The sequence below is a fragment of the Mesoplodon densirostris genome, chromosome 2, assembly GCF_025265405.1.
Source record: "Mesoplodon densirostris isolate mMesDen1 chromosome 2, mMesDen1 primary haplotype, whole genome shotgun sequence".
Lineage (NCBI taxonomy): Eukaryota > Metazoa > Chordata > Mammalia > Artiodactyla > Ziphiidae > Mesoplodon > Mesoplodon densirostris.
Genome location: NC_082662.1, coordinates 144290964 through 144311894, shown reverse-complemented (window position 1 = coordinate 144311894; position 20931 = coordinate 144290964). Strand labels below are relative to the sequence as shown.

The 20931-nt window shown below is 54.2% G+C and overlaps 1 protein-coding gene across 1 annotated transcript in view; it reads right to left on the bottom strand.

The window, feature by feature from the left end:
• Positions 1–20931, bottom strand: part of PLEKHA6 (pleckstrin homology domain containing A6) — a 40616-nt gene that overhangs the window by 5633 nt on the left and 14052 nt on the right. Inside the window, exons 6-19 of the mRNA XM_060088449.1 lie at positions 19376–19858; positions 17688–18204; positions 11277–11345; positions 9965–10045; positions 9529–9678; positions 8619–8714; positions 6927–7038; positions 6217–6356; positions 3688–3817; positions 3382–3488; positions 2337–2510; positions 1141–1308; positions 930–1063; positions 260–405 (exon numbers count right to left, since the gene is read on the bottom strand). Of these exons, the coding sequence (XP_059944432.1) occupies positions 260–405; positions 930–1063; positions 1141–1308; positions 2337–2510; positions 3382–3488; positions 3688–3817; positions 6217–6356; positions 6927–7038; positions 8619–8714; positions 9529–9678; positions 9965–10045; positions 11277–11345; positions 17688–18204; positions 19376–19858 (2507 nt within the window). The remainder of the gene's footprint in view (positions 1–259; positions 406–929; positions 1064–1140; positions 1309–2336; positions 2511–3381; positions 3489–3687; positions 3818–6216; positions 6357–6926; positions 7039–8618; positions 8715–9528; positions 9679–9964; positions 10046–11276; positions 11346–17687; positions 18205–19375; positions 19859–20931) is intronic.

Sequence of the window (20931 nt, the reverse complement as noted above, 5' to 3'; positions counted from 1 at the left end):
CTGTGCTCCCCGCATGGCCTCTGGCCATTCCTCTATCCAGCAGCTAGGTGGGCCATCCTGGCTCTGAGCTCCCAGATGTCAGCAACTCTGGCCCCTTTGCACCCCCTGAGACTAGCACAGCCCCTGGCGCTCAATAAGGCTCATTCTGACCTCAAGGAACATCTCCCTGTTCTGTCCCTGGCCCCCTGCCGCACTGCACTACCTCCCCTACGCCTGGTCAGCCGGTCTCCCTGGCGGAGCGAGGCCCAGCCCCTCTCACCAGACAGCATGCGGCCCCTGCGGGAGGCCTCGGTCGCCAGGGCACAGGAGATTTCAATCCGCTTCTCCTGCTCCTGCAGCTGGCTCTCTGAGTCCTGGGGCACGTCCACAAGGTCCCCCTCGCCGATGGGCACCACGTTCTGCATACTAAAGAGGCACAGACACACAGAGATGGAGGCGGGGACGGGATGGTCCGACTGGCTCGGGGGGGCCTGCAGACTGAGGTTGGCAGGGATCCAGGGGCCTGTGAACATGCAGGCTCCGGTTCCCAGCAAGCCTGTCCGCTGGGGTGAGTGGGACCCTAGCAAAACGCGTGCTGGGACCCCTACCTGCACCATTTAGAAATGAATTAGAAGGGTCAAGTGACTATTTAGGGCAGGCTTGACAGGGAAAAGAAGTCACCGGAGGGCAACCCCACAGTTTGTCTTGACGACAGCACGTGCGCGAGCCCAGCAGGTCTTTTTGGCACCGATGGCAGCGTCACCAACCCTGCCACACGCCTGGGCCCGGTCCGCTGCCTGGAACCACCGCTTCCATTCGTTCTCTGCTGGGGAGGCTCGGGAACCCCAACCGCGTGAGTCCAGGCACTGGATTCAGTGGCACTAGAGCCCCAGGTGCCCTAGGAGCCAGGGTGGGTAGAGGAAGTGGAGGTTCAGCCCAAGGCCTGTTACCTGGACTTGGCAATGAGCGTCTTGATCCTCTCCACCTTCTTCTGCTTCTCCTTCAACTCCTCTGGGCTCAGGGGAGTGTCAGGCTCCAGGTCAATGTACCGCTCAGGGATGAGGACTTTGTCTGGGGTGGAGAGCTGTGGAGCGACCGAGGTCACCGCCTCTATCCCTTCCTGGCCTTCCCCCCCACCGGCCCCTCCTGGACTCTGCTCACCTCCTTACTGATATCCACATCATAGTGCTGGGGCTCCAGCTCCATTTTGCGGAGCCGGGCAATCTCCTCCCGTGGTGTCTCGTAGGCCTGCCCACCAGGCTCCTCTGCCCGCAGAGCTGCCTCCAGGTTGGAGATGTCCACCTCATGGATGCTGCGGTGACGGCGCACCTAGGCGGCAGCACCGTCGTGACCACGCAGGGCCTCTGTCCCACTGCCAGTGGCACCTCCACTGCTACCCACGCCTCCAGGCAGCCCTAACCATGCCCGTGTCCTCACTGTCCCTGCCTAGCATGCCTGACCTGGTCACCCCCCACTGCTGAGCTACCCTTCTTCCATGCTGCTTGTCCAAAGCCTGCTCACCTCCAAGGGCCCCAAGGTGAAATCTCATCACTGTCTTCTGTCCCCATCCTGCTGTACCTGTGTTCACATCCTGTGCCATATATAATATCCTGGGCAACTGAATCAGTGTGTCTTATATGGATCTCTAATTTTTTCATATGCTAGAAGTTCTAGTCCACCAATTAGAATGTAAAATGTTTGAGGGCAGGACTCATGGGCCATAATTTTTCTTGTATTTCTGAAATTTAATGGGAAGAAAAATTAGGCCAATAGTTTGGGCTACTCCCAGCTCTGCACTTAATAGCTGTGTGGCCCAGAGATCCCTTAACTTCTCATGACTTTGTTTCCCTATCTCTAAAATGGGGGTAATACTTCCTAATCCAGCATCCTTGAAATGACTAAATGAAATAACATGAAAGGGATCGTGACTTATATTGTGCCATGTGATGGTGAGCTATGATGATTACCTTCAGTAACCCCCCAGCCCAATGTTAAGCACATAGGAGATGCTCTAGAAACAAGTGACGGCTACTTCTAGGTTGCAGATTTTGTACTAACCTCTCTTAACTGAATTTTGTATAATTCATTTCAGCCAAAATAATCAAGGCATTCCTTTCTGTGAGTTATTTTTCTTTAAACACAAAAAAAGGAAACACTTGTTGTAGTATCTCCTCTGCCCAGTGGGGGACAAGCATCCCCCAGGTCTCCCAGGCACCCAGCTTGGGTCCTTCCTGGTCTCTCCCTGACTAAAACCTCCTCCCTCCCTGCAACCCCTCCAGTCCAGGCTGGTGGGGACCTGGGCGTGGGCAGTGTTGGCAGATGCCAGGCCATGCCTGTGGGGGCTGGGAGGACGTTACCACTTTGTAGGCAGGCCGAGCACTGGGGTCGGGGGCCGGGCTGGCCGGGAGCTGCAGGCTCCTCCGCTTATCCTTCATAGAGCCGCTCTGGTGTCGCCGCATGCGGTCAATCTGCTCCTCCACGCTCATCTTGACCTTGCCCTCGCCAGGGAACACAGCACTCTTGGGGCGCTCCTGCTGTAGTGGGAGAACGGGGCTCTGACTGGTGCCTCGCCCCCCAACCCAGATTTTTCATCTGCCTTAATCCCTTAAAATTTCCCTTCTCTGGGAAGCCTGCCTGTAATGGGTTGAAGAGTGGACCCCAAAAGATATAGCCAAGTCCTAACCACAGTACCTGTGAATGGAAATATTTGGAAATAGGGTCTTTGCAGATGTAATCAAGTTAAGGAGCTCAAGATGAGATCATCTTCAATTAGGGTGAGCCCTAAATCGAACAATGGGTGTCCTTATAAGAAACAGAAAAAAAGAAGACACGTAGAGTAGAAGGTGATGTGAAGGTGGAGACGGCAGTTGGGCGGGGGGTGGGGGGTGCGTCTACAAGCCAAAGATTGCCAGCAACAGCCAGAGCCAGGAGAGAGGCATGGAATGGAGGCTCCCTCAAGCCTCCAGAAGGAACCAACCCTGTGGACACCTTGATTCTGGACTGCTGGCCTCTGCAACGGTGAGGGAATAAGCTTCTATTGTCTTAAGTCACCAAGTTTGTGGTGTTTTATTAACTTCCTAGAAACCCCAGGAAACTAACACGGTGCCTCTGGTCAGCGCATTCGACTCTGACCACTGACTTTTGCATTTGTATTTCATCCCTGGCACATTACAATAATTTTGTTAAATATTCTTATATCTTTATTATGTAGAGCTTCCTTGTCCCGTGGCGTCTCCCTGAAGGAGAACTCCTCCGCTTGCCTTCTTCCTTCTTGTTCTACCTTCCTCCTTCTAGCCCTGGGTTTCTTGAACAGTGACAGATAGGTGGACACACGGAGGCCCCTGGGCTCCCAGCCCAGCTCAGGCCTGCACAAGCTCTCGGAGCCTGCGGGCGTGCACTCACCCGGGAGGAGAGTCCATTGGTGAGCCCGCTGGCACTCCTCCTCACCACCCTTGATGGGGTCACTTCTTCGTCAGTGGGTGACTTTGTCCGAGGGGGCACAATGCCAACTGCAGGGAGACACAGTAGCCAGTGGGTCCCATAAAAAGGGACACAGGGCAGCCTGCTTCTCAGAGAGGCTCAGTCCCGCCCTCCATGGAGGTGAGAGGCCCAGGTGGGGAAGCACCTCCTTGGAGGTGAGCGAGCACCTCTCTGGGCTCTTCCCTGACCCTTAGCCTCACTTCCAGGGGAGGATGGAACAGGAAGTACCTTTGTTGAGAGCTGCCTGCTTCTCTGCTTCCACCTCTTGCCTGGTGGGCACAAGGCTGACGTCTCTAGTGGTGTCCAGGGGTGATGTCTGGTGGGGGTCTTTCTTGCTTTGCTCATAGCTTGCCTTGGGCTAGGGAGAAGGGATGAGAAGATGGATGGATGGTGCTAGAGTGACCACCGAGAATTTGGTCCCTGGTGGTGTTTCTTTGCTTTGCAGTGGTGGGAGTGCAAACCTTTGAAAAAACATGGGGCAGGGAAACTGTGTGTGCCAGCTGGGAAGTGGGCAAGGATGCACTGGAGCCTCCCACCCATGCCACCTTAAGACTGGCCAATGTGTGGTCCTCTTGGGGAATGAGGGCTCAGGGCCTCCAAGAGGGCCTCCGTTGAGGCCCATCAGAGAGATCCCTCAGCCCAACCAGTCCTCCTGGCAAACATGAAAAGCACAGACTTGCTGTGAGCCAGAGGAGGAATGGTTGGAGGAAGGGGCTACAAGGCCAAGGATATCTGTGGATTCTGTTGGGATCCCACCCAAGACTTGAGCAAAAGAACAAGATGAGCTTTGTGGGAAGGAAAAGGGCATTTGGGTTGTGGTCTCACAGAATCATGTGACTAGGAAGGGACCTCAGACATCATCTGAGCCATCCCCTCCCACGGGGATGAAGAATCTAAGTCTCAGTGAGGGGAGTACAGAGAGACTAGACCAGAGGTCAGAAACTCCAGCTCTGGCCCAACTACAGAGCATGGGTAAGTCCTATCACCTTTCTTTGTCCGTAAAACCGAGGCAGTGATACCTGCTCTGCCCACCTCACTAGGCAGACCCTCAAGGGTTGTGCATATTACCAGTAAGTAGCTGAGCCTATTTTAGGAGTCTTTCTACTCACCATGCAACCTCTTCCAAGCCTAACTGCATATTTCTCCTGGATCTTGGCTAGGGATCCAGGTGAGAGAAGGAGCCAGAAGAGGGGAGAAAAGGGTCTGTATCCTTGCACTTCAGGGGCTGATGAGACTCAGAGGACATAGACAAGGCAGAGACACAGGCAAGGGGAGAGGGAGAGCATGGGAGGATTGGGGTCTGAGGTGGACAATGGCAGGAAGGGACTGGAATGGCACCAGTGGGGGGTGGGGGGGTGTCACTGGATTTCCATCGTCTGGTCATGCTGGTAGGGAGTGGGGCATAACCCACCACCTACAGCCATGGGCTGCCACGGGGTAGGGCAGCAACTCATGTTTTCATTGTCCACAGGAAGCAAAAAGGGGAAAGAGGACCAGTATGAGGGTCTCAACCATCCCTTTGCTTATCCCAGAGTCTGACAGAGGACCAGTAGAAGCTGAGCTGTGGGAAAATTAATACTGGAACGGGGACAATGACTTGGTCCCCTGCCGGGCCCCGTTCCCTCCGTCCCTGCCCTCCAGGACCCAAGGGTGTTGGGTACCTGACCCCTGGCTGTCTCGCCACTGCGGTGCCAGGAAGGGGAGTTGGGGTATGGCCAGAGGCGGCTCTCACTAGGGAGTGGAGGCACGGTGGGAGGAGACTCCAGGGGGACGTAGGCTTTGGGGAGGGGAGGCCGCGGGGGGCCAGATTCCTGAGGCAGAGAGAAGCCAGAGCATTAGGAGGAACAAGAGCAGCCACTGTGAGAGCAGAAGAAAAGAGCATTAGCAGAGGCAGACGACAACATTGCTGGAGCCTGGGGCAGGGCCCTGGACCACCAAACGCCCACCCGTTGCCTGGATGGAGTTCCACCTCCAGAGCTAACCCTGCCTGGCCTACAAGGCCCTCCTCTACTGAGCCCCCACCTGTGCACTGGTCCCCCATTTTCTCTGAAGCTCTCTCCTCCTTGTCTCCCCATCACACTGGGCACACCCCTCCCCTGTACCTTTGCTTCTGCCAGCTCTCCAGCCTGTAATGCCTTTGCCTTGTTCCTCTACCTGTCCCAATGCTTCATGGCCCAGTTTAAGTTCCACCCTCTCTTTGGAACATCAGAACATTTACACTCTGAACCACGTGGCTTAGTATTGAGACATATGCCACCACGTTCCAGAGGAGGGTTGTTCACTGTGAATGGGTCTTGGTCCCCATTGGACACTGGGTGGGGTGAAGGCCCTCAGGCATCTTTCTGAGAGGGCCTCATACCATCCCTTGCCCAGAGTAGAGCCTCAGAAAACACTTGCTGATTGACTGACTAGGCAAATGCCCCCCCCCACACCAACCCTCAGCCCTCTCACCCGCAGAACAATCCTAGATTTAAATTCCTATTAAGTGTTTGGTGTCTCTGCTAACCATCCTAGTGCTCAGGAAGACTTCCCTGAAAGGCAACTGAAGATGACAGTTGGAGATGAGAACAAGTAAAGGAGAAGTCTGGAGGGAGGGTCACCAAACTGGGTGTGAGAATGACTACCTTAGACAGAGATGAAGCACTACGACTGGAGGCCTCTGGGGAAGAGATGGGCACAGAATTTGTATCATTTCAGGCAAATGAGGACCTAGTCCTCCCTCCCCCACCCACCTTCTTCTCCGTGATCTCAGCTTACCTCATTGGACCCGGGCTTAGTGGGGGACCCCTGAGAGCCAGACACCAATGAAAAAGGGCTCAGGGGGCTGGTGAGGCTGGTGGAGCTGAGAGGGCTGGCGGGGCTGTTGGAGCTGTAGGTGCCTGAGGGGCCAAGTCCTCCTTTGGGGAAACAGAAGAGGAGAGAGATGAGGGAAGGGGTAGGGGTGTGGCCTGGAGTGTGGCTGGGCTCTGTAGGTGGAGAAGGCAGGGGAGGATTTAGGGTCTCAGGGCCACCTGGGCCTGCTGAAGGGACATGTAACAGGCTGGCTCACAGGTTGGCTGTTGAGAGGCGAGCTGGGCAGGAAAAGATAATGGATGGAAATGACACCACTACCTCAAAGGTGTCACAGGAAGCCAGCCCAAGGTCCCTGGGCTGAAGGAAGACACTAAGGTAATGGTCTCAGATCACCAGTGGGCCCATGGGCTTAGGGGCAGGGAAGGCGCAGGTGCTCTTTGACCTGTTCTGGGGAGGAATCTAGAGTATCAGGGCAACAGCATCTCTGATTGGTATATCTGGTCTATTCTGGGCAGGGGGAAATTTCTGGAGCTCTGAGAAGGCCCTGACTGGCTCTGAGCACAGTGTGAGGGCCTGAAGAGGTATGAGTTGGCAGGTGTGGGATGGAGACCAGAGACACTGGAGGTTTTTCTGGTGAGGCCAGGAGCCAGGAGGCTGGTGGACAGAGCGCCTACCTCTGTGCTTGGCTGTGTCTGTGCCCCGGGATGGGTTATTCTTCCTCAGCCCCTCCATCACATCCTGGATCCTCCAGATCTCCTTCTGGATTTGTCGGTTGAGCACCTCATTCTGAAACAGCCAGAGAGCAGGTCAAAGGAAGTGGCTACCAAGGAGTGTCCCGGGGGGAGCTTTCACGTGCTCATGTACACACACACATCCCTCTAGTACACTCATCTTTCTCATGGGCAGCCTTTGCCTCTTCGGCTTCCGGAATTGCAGGAGGAGAGGGCTGTGTCATCACAGCAAAGAGCACTTTTAGGCGAACATGTGGCCTCAGAACGAAGAGAGTGAGAACCTGTCCCTCTGATTCCGCCCCCCACCCAGGGGAGCTCAAGGTGGTCTTGAAGTGAACGCCTCTCTAGGTGGACACTTGATGGTGGCCTGTTTTCCAGGGGCAAGAGCTTCTGGTTTACTGTCTTGTTTCACAATCTGTGGGACTGTTTGATATGCATGAATTCTACTCAATTACAGTGTCCACTCTTTGAAAAATAATAGCTACCTTTTATTTAACATTCCCCGCCCCGCTGCCCGCCTACACCAGGCACTGTGCTGAGTGCTTTGCACACATGAACTCACTGTGGCTGCACAACACCTCTACGAGGCAAGGACAGCAGTTGTCTCCACTTCAGAGGCGAAGAGGCTCACGCCCAAGACCATCTGTTAGTAAGCAGTGTGGCCACCATCTGAATCTGGTCTCAAGAGCTGGTGCTCTTGACCATGACGCTATCCTACCTCCCAAAATGTTTGCGTTGAAAGTGAGGCTTGCCCACAGAACATGGTGGCATTTGGGGCCTCTGGTCCAGAGGCTAACCTAACCTGACAAGCTGCAAGGTTGGGTGGTAAGTTTTGTTACCAGGAGGGAAACAGGAGGAAAATGGGGGAAACCAGGGTGTTAACAGCATCAGAGAGACAGGGCTTGCAAAGTGAGCTAGAGAGGGGGCAGAGCCTGGGAAGAGAAAAGACAGAGGAAGGAAAAGAAGAAGAATGGGGGCTTCCCTGATGGCGCAGTGGTTGAGAGTCCGCCTGCCGATGCAGGGGACACGGGTTCGTGCCCCGGTCCAGGAAGATCCCACATGCCACGGAGCGGCTGGGCCCGTGAGCCATGGCCGCTGAGCCTGCGCGTCCGGAGCCTGTGCTCCGCAACGGGAGAGGCCACAACAGTGAGAGGTCCGCGTACCGCAAAAAAAAAAAAAAAAAAAAAAAGAAGAATGCCCCAGGAATGTCCATCCTCCTGCCTCCAAGCAGAGTGTTTTTGACCCATCCCAGAAAGAAAGGCCTCTTTCCCGCCTAAAAATTCCCCGGTGGATGGCTCCCACACTACGTACTCTTCTGATGTTGTGAGAGAGATTTGTATTTATCGTGATCTTGTTTACATTCATATATCTGTTAAAGTCTCCCATGCTTCAACTTTTCTTCTTCCCCCATGATTTGATGGAACTAAAGAACGATCCCACATTATCTTCACCCTGAAACTCAGAGTCTGTTTTAAGAGGCCCTGAACCTTGTCTTTCATCTCAGGACCAACTCCTGGTCGTAAGTCTCTGAAATTTCTAAAGCAAGAAAGGAAGCCACCGTGGTCTCTTTCAGCCAAAGCGACAAAGGAGGGCCTGAAGCACACAGCAGCCCCGCCTGCCTGTGGGCCTCTTCACCTGAAGGTCCAAGCTGAGCTGCTCCCAGAGCTCGTCGTGCAGGGCAGAGACCTCTGCCTCCAGGCCCTCGTACTCCATGGTGCTGTTCGCCAGGGCCTGCAAGGGGAGGGCTTACTGAGAAGCTGCAATTGTCAAACCGCCCCTCCTCATCCTGCCTCAGGGCCTGGGACCCGGGTCCCTGGGGTCCGGCAGATCAGGGAGGATGATGCAGAGGGATGGGAGAGGGCACAGGGCCGAGACATTCTGAACAGCCAAACACTGGCCTCTTAGGAGGTGCAACAGCCCAGCCTACTGCACGCCCAAACAGAGAGAAAGCGGAATCCTCTCTGGATGGCAGGCAGGCCAAAAGGGGCTAATCTCACTCTCACACCCCTCCTGTTCTCCCCAGATCGGGTGATAGAGAGTAGAGGGTAAAAAAGGAAAGGGCTGGGGGTGCCTGTTCCCTGGAGGTTAGAGACCTTCCTCCCTCTGGGCCACACTTTCCTGGGGCTTTTGCTGCTGCTCTCTGTGTCAGAGGGTCTGCCCCGTGCCTACTGGGAAGTAACCAGGGTGGCATGTTGCCAGTATCCTGGTTCTCCAGGGGAGAGGAAAAGGTGGGCAGGAAAGCTGTTAGAGCAGCCAAGGAAATAAGTGGCCCTCAACTTCACTTTGTCCTGAATGAATCCTGGTGCAGATATGGCTTGTGGGAAACAAGCCAGTCTCCCTGGTGGAGACTCAATGGGATGAGCAGGCTGGCACATCTGCTGCCTTTTTGTAAGGCAGCGTTAAGGTCTTTGTTTATGCCCCTCGCAGACAGCACCCTGCTCTCGCCGTCAGAGGAGAAAAGGAATTAGAGGAGCACAGCTGGGAGGGTGGCTCCCCCAAGCACGTGCTGACCAGGGTGGGAGCACACACCCAGCTCCCAGGTTACCGTGGTTGCCTGAGACAGCTCCACCCGGATGTGGATGAGCTGGTTCTGCAGCGACTCCTTCTTGTGTAGCAGCTTCTCTGGGTAGGCAGGCTGGCTTCCAAACATCTCCAGTTCCTGATGGGTCCCCATCAAGGCACTTTCCAGGCTCTCCTGAAGAAAGGCAGGGGAATGGCTATGAGCGGCCTTGATATCTCCTCTCCCGGGCTTTCAGCAGCAGAGGCCTGAGCCCTAGGGGTTCAACCCGGCAGCTTAGTGCAGGTTTCCCTCACACTGGCTAAGGTCCCCAGAAGAGCTTCAGCAGGTCTGATTAAGGGCAGGACAGAAGTTTAAGGAGGGGTAAAGCTTCATCAGCTTAGGCAGGATGGAGATAGCAACCCACACCTTCTCTGGGCCAGCCCCCCGTCTGCCCCACTCAGGGCCACCCCACGGCTCTCACCTTCTCAGCTCGGAGCTGCTGCACCAGCCGTTCCTGCTCCCTCACCACCTTGTTCTGCTCACACAATTTGCCCAGCAGCTTCTGGGGGCCCCAAGGGGGAAGGGAGGGAGAAAGAAGGGAGTGAAGGACACGGTTTGATGGCGACCTGGGAATTGGGTTGGCAGGGCCTGGCCTCTGGATACCACCTCCTCTCCCCTGCCAAGGAACCCTGGGCCTTCACCTTGACCTTGGAGGCTCCTGGGAACAGGAAGATGGTCTTCACCTTGGGGGACTCTCCAAAGACCCATTGGGAGGGGAGACAAATTTATTCTCTGAGGAAGCGAGTCAGCTTGAGAGGGGAGAGGGCTGAGAGCCAAATGTTCAGCTTCTGCACTCCCATCCTCTTGGGGTTCCAATTCACAGGGGGTTCAGGAGATAACATGGCCTCACCTCCTAGGCCTCCAGGTGTGTATGAATTAGAGGCGTAGGCCGGTTTCTGAACAACAGTCTTAGCAAAACCCCTGAACAATGTAAACTGGTTCCCTAGTCCCACAGGACCCTGATCTCCCCTCCTCCTTCCAGAGTCTCATGAGGGATGGCTGATGGTGGCTCCCTCTGAGGTCTGGTCCTTGCCTGTACAGAGCGTCTCCCCTGCCTGCTGGGCAGATCTGCTACCCAGGCAAGGCAGGTTAGGCCAAACTTGTCTTCTGGGAAGACCTGTGCTTTCCTGCGTCCACACCTTTATCCTTGCCACTCCTCAAATACCCCCTTGGCTACTTTCTGGTGGGCCAAATCTTGTCCTCTGGGCCCTTTACTTCAAGGCCCAGCTCACGTGCCACCTGTTTTGTCCCCGGCCTCCACCAGCCCACGTGGTCCCCCGCCCCGCCCTCCTGCAGTCCCTGTCACAGTCCGCTCAGCATAGGAATCCTGTGCTGCCACCTGCTGCTACCTGGGCCTCCCGCTGCCCAGAAGCTCCCCGAGGGTGGAGCCAGGCCTCGTTCTTCTTTCCAGGCACCTGGGGACTACGTGCTCTACCTCCTAACAAAGTCTGTGCTCCTGAAGGAAGCACATGCCAGCGCTGTAGATAAGAGGGCCTCGAACTCAGTGGAGAAACACACACAGCCATGGTGGGAGGTAGGGGTGAGTGGTAAGGACGAGAGGAGCCCCAGGCAGAATGCTGTCTTTGCGGTGAGAGAGGTCAGGAATCAAATGTATGAAGGGTCACAGAAGATGAGAGATGGACGGAGGAGAAGCCCCCACGGAGGAGAGTGAGGAGGAGGAGGGCAGCGGGAGGGGCTGGAGTGGACAGAGGGAGCGGGAGAGCTGCTCTTACATCTGTGTCTTGCTCGTTTAGCTTGTAGGTGTGGAGGCTGTCCCGGAACACTTCTGGGTATGGAGGGACCTGCAGGAACAGGAGGCCGGTTACCACGGCAGAGGACACAGCCCGGGCAGGGCACGCAGGGACGGGAGCGCTGACGGTCCTGCTCCGTTCTTGCCACCGACCACAGCCCCATCACCTCAGGTAGCATCTGTTCTGGGGACCTGGGCTGAACTAGGGCTCTGCCCCCGGGCTGGAAAGCGTGGGACAGCCCGGCCTAAGCTCCATCCCAACTGTCCTGGGCTGATTCTGGAGGCAGAGATGCTGCTTACTCGTGCTCTGTATCTCCTCTCCTCTAAGGTCTAAAATCTACTGCCAAGAGGGACTCCAGGGCTGTGTAGCGCCCAAATGGCTTACTGGTAACAACCACGAGAACAACAGTGAAGTCTTGGCTGTTTTTGATAAGGATAAGACCTGGGAGAACAGAATGAGCATTGGAAGACTTTGAGAATGACCACCCTACTAGATTGAACGCCAGCCCCAGGGCTTGTGCCTAAACCAGAAGGGTCTCTCAGTCCAGCAAAGGCGCCTGCCTTTGGTGACACATGCAGCAACCATAGCACATTCTACACAACTCCGTCACTGGACGGTTCCATATCACACCCCTCGTGCCCTTCACCCCAACAACTGTTAAAAAGATACCAAACATGAAAGAGAAGTCCTGAACGTTAAAAAGCAGCTTTGCGATCGCTGGCATGGCATGAGATGTCAGTGCTGGCTATTTTGATGGTCTGGGAAATGGGCCTGGGTTCACCCATGAACGTGAAGAATGGAGGAGATACAGTGAAAATAAAGGAGGGAGGCCAGGCTGAGCCTGGGAGATGAGGCCTGGCAGGTGAGCAGGCGGAGTGGACTCATCCCTGATGGGTAGACTCGACCATGCACAAGCAGCTGAAAAATGGTGTTGACAGGGACCATGCTGCCAGGCAGAGGTCTTACTTGCATGAAGAGTTGGGCCCTGGGGGAGGAGTTCTCCACCATGCGGTTCACCATACTGATGAGAGTCTCACTCTCACTCATCTGCAGCAGAGGAAGGAACAGACGATTCAAACTCAGACCCACAGAGAGGTGTCTCCCCACGCCCGCCTGTGCTTGCTCTCCAGGAAACAGGAAAGGACAGCTCCTCCTGAGGCCTCCAGCATCCTCTGCCTGGCCTTGCCCATCACTCACCCCTTGTGAACTCCATCTCAGGACCCGCACTGAAGTTGCCCTTGAGGAAAGCCCACAGAAGGGAGCTGGGAGGCCACTGTGCCCTCGCTTGTGGCTCTGAAGAGGCCCCAGCCCAGTGACACCTCCCCAGGGCGCCTGAGTGTGGTGGGTCTCATCCCATTGGACCAGCTCTCATTTCTCACACTGGTTTGGTCAAAGACCACACAGGCAGTTGGAAAGTCCGATCTCCCAAAATCTGAACTAAATGAAACCACTTTAAAGAAAATGTGACCCGCTCTTTGGATGGGCCGTCACATTGGGAAGGCACAGGTCTCTCTCCCCAAACCCTGACCACCTCTGCTCTAGAGTAGAAAGGATTGCTAAACACGGTTTCCAGAGCTGGGCTGGTAGCATCCATGCCAATCTGGGATGGCGCCAGGGAGCAAACAAGGAGGCCAAAGCAAGGAAGCCACGTTAAAGGGACACCAGAGATCGGAACACGGCTCTCCCAACATGTTATCCTTATGCTTCAAGGATCATCAGGAACATGGAGGGGGAAAGACTATTTGCCAGATGAAAAAGAAAGAGACAGAGGAAGGGTGAGGGAGACGGACAGGGAGGGAGGGAGGACGAGCCAACCAAATCAACCAGGAATGCCATCATTTCCCCCACTGGTTCCAGTGTGATAGCATCAAATGTAAACATATTAGGGAGTGTCCTTGGCTAAGTCCCTTTAACTCAATTGATCTCCAGGAGGAGGCAGAAGACAGAGGGGAGTTGTGCAGGAAAAGCTTCTTGGGGAGGGGCAGTGAGTAAGGGAAGGGACGGAGCCACCTTAGGGCAGATCTTCTCAGGTCACAGTTCAGGGAACCCCCATGTTTTTTGCCCTTGTCTTCCCAATCTTTGTTGGACCCACACATATTTATTTCCCTCTTGCCCTGTTTAGGCAGCAGCCCCAAAGCAGCCTTGCTTCTGTGTGCTGTAGACAGGGCGAGGGGCACCCCTCCACCCCCATTCACAGGCTCTAGAGCATTTTAAAAGGCTTTCCTAGGATCTGATTTTGCTACTTCTTTAGCCCAGTTGGGAATTTTTTCTATGATATAAAGTGTGATTTAAAAGGCTTTTAAAAGAGCAATTGTAATATGAGGTTGAATCTTTGCAAAATGGTTAAAAGTCAACAGTACATCAACCACCTTTTCTGTAAGGATCTGAACTCAAGTCAGTCCTTATCTCCTTAGAGCCTGTGCACGCGCATGTGCGTGTGTGTGTGTGTGAATGAGATTGTGTTTATTGTGTATGGGGTGTGCCAGTGTGGTGTATGTGTGATTGTATGTGGTATGTGTATGTTTGCTGCCTGTGTGTCATACCTGTGTCCCGTGTGTGGTGTTTATGTTTATGTGTGTAGGACAAGGCAGATCTACCAACACATCAGGCTTTGAGAGGGCAAGGGAGGCCCAGGCTCTTCTTGACCACCCACAGATCTCATTCCTTCCCCAACCAGTAGATCTAAAAACAATAAAGGAAGCAGGGGTCTTCTCACCCTGGCCTGCCCCCACACATGCTATGGCTTTCAGGATCGTTCAGCCCATGTGGGCCTTGCCTCTAGGAGGATTCCTGTGTGCCACTTTCTGTCTCTCCAGAATGTTAGAGAAATTTTGTGAGAAAGCACCTAACCCAGTACCTTACACACAGCACTGGGGTCAAGGGTGGTCAATTAATATTTTTGAGTTTTGGAAGAAAAAGAACAATAAAATAATCATAGTAGCAATCACTAGCCCTCATCAATGCCTGCCAAAGTGCTCTCATATACATTCTCACTCGACTCTCCCAATAACTCTGTGAGGTAGAAAGGGCAGGTCCTACAATGTCCGTCTCATGATTGAGAAAACAAAGACCCAGAGAGACCAAAGTTTAAAAAAAAAAATCCCTGTAAATGGCCCAGCTGGAACTAGAGTGCAGTGTCTGACTACATTCTGGACTCTTCTTATCATACAAGACTGCCTTTTAAGAGTATTATCGTTTATCTAGGAAGAGGTCCTCTGAAAGGTTATTTCTGAAGCCCCCAGCCCCTCTGTGAGGGCAGAAGCCCCCAGGAAGGGGCCCTGCCATCTGCACTGAATGCTTGGAAAGCCAGCAGTGTGGATGGGCTGCGGGGAGGAAGGCCTGCTGGGAGTCATCCCCCCATGGACTAGAATGCTTACGGTGTCAACACCACATGCTCCTTCTGGGACTAAAATGCAATGTTCTTGAGGGCCAGGAGCCATCACCGCTGATTAAAATGTGTATATCATGCTTCCCAGAACCCAAGGGCTCCCATGAGGACGACCTCACTGAGACACCAAGACCCTGTGAGATGACGGTCACATGGCTTGTGACTAGAACCACCAGCAGTTGCAGCCATGTCCTCTGATATCAAGTTTCTGGTTCTCTCTACAATGTTCAGAGCACAAAATCATCCTGATGAGGTTCGACCCTAGCTTCTTCACATGTTAGATGTTTCCTCAGCTGTAAGCTGAGTCAAAAGCTCAGAGTCATTTCCAAGCTCTGTTGTTCACTGGTTGTGTGTCCTTGGCATGTTATTTGATCTCTCTGGGCTTTAGTTTCATCATATCCCCTACGAAATGGGGATAATAACAATACCTACGTTGCAGAGTTGTTATAAAGGTTAGGATCTGTAAGATGCTTAGAATAGTGCAGGGCGTGGAGGAAGCATCCCATTACGGTCACTGCTGCCACTATTATTATTATTATTACTAACATTATTATTTCCACCACTGCAGGCTGCCTCCACCTGGATCTGGTACACATCCAGGTCCCCCATGATTTGTAGCACAGATCTGAATATGAGTATGTGCTCATATAAACTGCCCAGCATATTGACCCCTGGCCTGTCTAAACCCAGTATCACAGCCTCCTTAGTCTCAAAAGGCAAGGTAGCCAAAGGTGAGAGCCCAGGCAGCCGACTGCTTTCATCACATGGGGACACTCATTGACTCTTCAGGATGCTCATCTGTAACACTGGATTGATGACATTCCCTCTGCCTACAGCACTGAGTTCTCAGGAAAACATGAGCCGTGTATACAAAAGAACTTTGCAGAGGAACTGACATATATACTAAATTACCATAATTTAAAAAATCACTGGAGGGCAGGTCTGTGGTCCTTCGCTTACAAAATATGGAGTTTAACCACAACCTGTGGAATAGGATAGGCTAATTTCCCAGATTCCGGCTGAACTAAATCCTTAGCCTCTTAGGGCGCAGCACAGAGCTCCTCCCTGTCTCTGCAACTCTATCCAGCAAAAATGCAAATTCCCGCCTGCCCCGTGGGGGCAGTTCCATCTGGGTCGAACAAATAGGCGGTGACATTAATTATTCATGTGGTAATTTACAATTCTCCTTTCCCCAGGAAACTCCCAGCTGCCCTAAAGGGCTTTGCAGAGAAGGGGTGTGAAGGTGCAAACCAAAATATAAGCCACTTTGTTGTGTCCTGGTTTTGCCAACAAAGGTTGTCGGATGGGGGATGAGGAGGCGGGGAGGAGCAGGGAGACGTGAAGGGAGGGCAGGGGGATGGTAAGGGGCACCAGCTCTGCCTACCTGCTGATCCAAATACTCTAGGTTTCTTTGCAATTGAAGGTCTAAAAGTTCATCCTACCCGGAGCCCGAGGCCCAACGGCAACACAAACAAACAGGAACAGGACAAAAGAAAACAATAAAAAGGAAGCAAAGCAGTTAAGAGTTAGCTGGACAGCGACAAAGAGAGGCCTCTCTGGCCTTGAGGAGTCTAGGGAAGGGAGGGGGGAAGGGTGCGGGCAGCCACAGAGGTTGTCTGCTGGACAAGCCCAGCGAGAGAAGGGACACACTCTGAGGCTCCTGGGTCAGCCTGGCCCTGCCCTGGGAGAGGGAAGCACCACTGAAGCCATCTAGTCAGCACTTCCTGGAGCTTTTTCTGAGTTTTCTGGAAAATCCACTGTTTACGGATGGGTGCATTTGCTGTGTGTCTTGGCTATAGAGTTTGGACACCGGCAGAGAAGACTCAGAGACAGGGGTCAGTGACAGACCGTCGGGGACAAGGATTCTGCCTGTTGGCTCCAGTGGTTCTCCCCAGCTCCCCAGGTGGAGCATCTGCATTGAGTTCTCCAGGTGGAGACAAAAATTCTCAGGAGAACAAATGCCCAGAAGAGACACAAGTAGAAAGGGGAGAGAAAGTAGGCAGAGACACAGTATGGAAAATCTTTTCTTCCTCAATCCGACTTCTAGTCTCTTTCCCCCAAAGTGACATTCCAGGCAAGGACAAGCTTGAAGCAAGTACGCTTAGGGGGAAGAAGACTAGAAGATCATGCCTGTTTTGGGAGCTCTAGCTTAACTTTTCTTCCCAGCCCATAGCCTAAGCCCCCTGTCCAAGCCCCTCTGCATGCTGGAGAGGAGTTGTTCTGAGATTGAGAGAATGGGGACATTTCACGCTTCCAGATCTTGTCCCTGCTCCTCTGCCCTGTGTCACAGAGGAGGAGGGGTAACTGACACCACTCTCTATATTGGGGTTAGAGTCCAGGCCGGAGGGAGGAGGTATCCAGAGGCTGCTAAAGACCAGACGGGCCAGGCATCGGGCACAGAGCATCCCTGCGTCTGCCCTAGTTTGGCCCCGCCCTGGGAGGAGAGGTCCTGAGGGGACGTGGAGTGGGAGGAAAGGACGTACCATCTTATCGTGGACCGTGGGGGATGGTGGGTAGTTGTAGGGGAACAGTCCTGCAGGGACTGGCCGCCTGTCTCCCAGGTAATCATACTGGAAGAGAAAGGGGATTGGAGAGGTGAGGGGGTCCGGCTGGGATATGGACTTCCCCACCAACTGAAGTTCAAGGTTAGGGATGTTTGTAACCTGTCCCAGAGCAGATTTCAAACTAAAATGGACAGCCTTTAACCATTGCAATATCCTTGCAATGATCTGTCCAGGTCCTCAAGATTTGAAAAGATAGAACCCTCTCTGTCCTCTTATATAGAATTAGGGCTCCTGGTACAGGCAAATCCCCCAGGCAGCTCTCCTACGGACAGAACCGCAGGGCCAGTGGCTCCCCCTGGGCAGCATCCCTGGTCCTGCTGACACAGCCCAGTGACCCCATGTCCCCAGATGCCCTTGCATCTCCACCTCTTCTCAGCAGATGGTCTTAGGCTTCCGGGGGATCTCAGGGGCTGAGGAAGGAGGGGAAGGTTGGTGGCTCACCTTGGGGGAGCTGATGGATCGCCTCATCACATAGGCAGCAGGGTCAGCATAGATGTCCTCGCTGCGAGGTGGCAGCCGCTCGAAACGGGCACTGGGTGAGCGGACGGGGGAGAAAATGCGGGCGCGGCTGTAGGACCCCTGGCTTGGCGAGCGGGGCACAGAGTGGGAACGGGGCTGCAAGGACAGGCGGCGCAGGGAGCCGGAGGCAGCATCCAGTTCATCATAATAGACAGGCTGCCGGGAGGGGCTGGGGATCCAGGTGGTGCCATCCTGCCGCCCATAGCCGGCAGGCTCCTTCCACTCACGCAGCTGGAAGGCGGGGCCGCCTCCATTCCGGAAGGAGTGCCGCTTGTCTTCCAGGGCCCAGGGTGGGCTGATCCGATCGTAGGCCGGCATGGAGCAGATGCTATCGGGCCGTACCCCTGGCGGGTAGTACTGGTAATCATCAGGGTACTGGGAGGAGTAGGGGCTGTAATACTCAGGGACCCTACGGGACACAGGGTAGAACCTAGAGGGACTGAGACAGAGAGGACTTTGTAAGGAAGCCAGACAAAATGGGCACGCCCCCAGCCACCTGTCCATGCCCCCTCCTCCTTGGCCTCCAGCCTAGAGTGGGCTCTGACTAGGTGAATGGTGCCCTAGGCTGACCTTGCGAGCATACGGGGGCGCCCACTGCCCAGGCACGGAGGCTTGTTTCCAGAAGTGCAAGGAAAGACCTGTCCTCAAAGCTCTCCCCCTCAACCAGTTCCCTGAGGCCAGAAATTTCACCATTCAGAGCTTCCCTCTTTGTCTCTTTGTCTCCCTGGGGAGAAACTTTAAGCCTTATTAGCCATCTCTATCTCAGCATGAACCAATTGATCAGATTCTTTCCAGAGAGGCTAAGAGCAGAAAGAACACTAGAGTGTACCAGACACCTGGAGGGGGACAACGGAGGAGGGACAAAGGGATGCCTTCGCTGATTTTATGATCCTGTCAAGGACCCAACCAGTCTGTTCCTGGGATTCAACCCTAGTGAGGCGCTGTCCCCAGGGCAGGGCAGACGACCACAGTGAGCTGCCCTCCCAGACCCCCAGGGAAGGAGCGGCAGCCCCACTTGCCCTGATGAACACAATCAGGTCCAATAAATGTCTTCAAGTATTTGAAAGCCAGTCACTCGATAAAGAAGTAAATTGGTCTATTGGAAAGAACTTGGGCCAATGAGTAGCAACGTTTTTCTTTTTTAAAAAACTGCTTATAAATAATGGCCTGCAGACAGTTAGAGCTTCAAAAACGGAGTGAGTTGCCTTGGCAGCTAGTGAGTCTCGCATTGGTAGAAACACTGGATGCTGTACAAAGGTGGGAAGCACAGACGGATGTCTGGCTGGAACAGCTTTAAAGGCCCCTCGCTGTGACTGCCTGCACGTTTCAGGCCGCCCAGCGTCCTGTGAGAGGCACTGGGTGCTCCGTCCTTTCCTCTGAAGTAAGTAGACAGAGGGAGCAAGAGTCAGGGGCAGGGGGCAAACTCTACAGATGGAACCATGGGGTTAGTAAGCATCTGGGCAAGCAGGGAATCCTGGGGTTTTCTTGGTTTCCCAATTCAGCCTGGCTTCCAGAAGGTTTCCAACAGAGGGTGCCTCCATGTCACTCCCCCAGCCCCAGCCCCAAGCCGGTACACCATCCCCACTCCACCCCACCCCACCAGGCCTCACCTCCGAAGATCTTCAGGAGGGGGCACCCCTCGGCGCAGGTTCACCCACTGCTGAAGCTGGTTCATGGAGCTCTTGCGCTGGGCGATTTTGTCGGGGTTGGCACGTGGGGGGAAGCTCCGCCGGTGCCCCCCACTCTCTGAGTCCTGAGGTGGGAAAGCTGTGCTCCCCGGCCGGCTTGGGGAGCTATACTGCCAGCCATTGGGCTGGGTGGGCCGCTCCCCACCTCCTGGGACCCTTGGGCCCTCAGGGTAAGGACTGCCTGGGTCTGAGGCTGGTTCTGGTCCAGCGTGGACACCATTGGCTTTCACCAGAGGCTCGCTCTTGACCTCAGGCCTCTCAGGCCTCCTCTCCACCTTCTCGCAGCCTCGGCCATCACCCTCTCCTCGAGTCTTGGCCTCTGGTTCAGGCTTGGGGAGGCTGTTTTGGGGGGGTTGTTGGTGGTGTTTGCTGGGTGGGATGTTCTCAGAGTCTGGCTTCTCGTGGCTGTGGGATGCCAAGGAAGATGTTGTAAGGGACTCCAGCCCAGCATGGAGTTCAGGTGGGGGGAAACTGGGAAGGAGAAAAGGAGTGGAGAAGGATGGACAGGAAGGCAGTGATGGAAACAGGATTCCATGAATTCCAATTCTGTTTCCTAAATCCTACCATTTTATATTCTTGCTCCAGCCTGGGCAACTATAAAGCATACTCCAAGCTTGCCTGTGCATATGTGCTCGTCTTGCCCTCCTGGTCCTCCTCATGTGTCACCCTCTGCTCCCTTCTGCTGAAACTCCTTGAGTCCAGCCTCCTAGCTATGGCCGAGACTAACCTCACCCAGACTAGGTCTCTCCTGTAGTCTGTCCCTGATCCAGCCCCCCTCACTTGGTGTGCACTATACACTACACATAATCGGAACCATCCTTGATGTCTCAGCCACAGAGGTTTGTGACAGGTCAGCCCTCTCTCCTTTAGGAAGTTACTTAATTTCCACGAGTCTTGGGCCCCTCGTTGGCAGGGTGGGTAGGACTGTGTGAGATCAAACATGGCAGGCGCACCAGGGGCTGAAGCTGTTGCCTCAAACTTCACAGGCATAGAAAGAGGCTAGTTCCCCTCTCCCAAACAAGCATCTTCCAGGACTTTCTATTAGAGTATAAGCTCCATGGGGTAGGAGCTTGTCAGACTTTTCCTACCTTGTTTTCTTAGCACCCTATACACATTTCTATTTACAGTAAATATTTATGAAAAGAATGAGTGAAGTTCTGGGGCTTCCCTGGTGGTGCAGTGGTTGAGAGTCCGCCTGCCGATGCAGGGGACACAGGTTCGTGCCCCGGTCTGGGAAGATCCCATATGCCGCGGAGCGGCTGGGCCCGTGAGCCATGGCCGCTGAGCCTGCGTGTCTGGAGCCTGTGCTCCGCAACGGGAGAGGCCACAAAAGTGAGAGGCCCGCGTACCGCAAAAAAAAAAAAAAAAAAAAGAATGAGTGAAGTTCTGGAATTCCACCCCTTGGTCAAAGAAAAGATGGAATCTCATGACAATGTTTTCGCTACACCTTCCCCAGTTCAACATAGTCAAGCATCCTT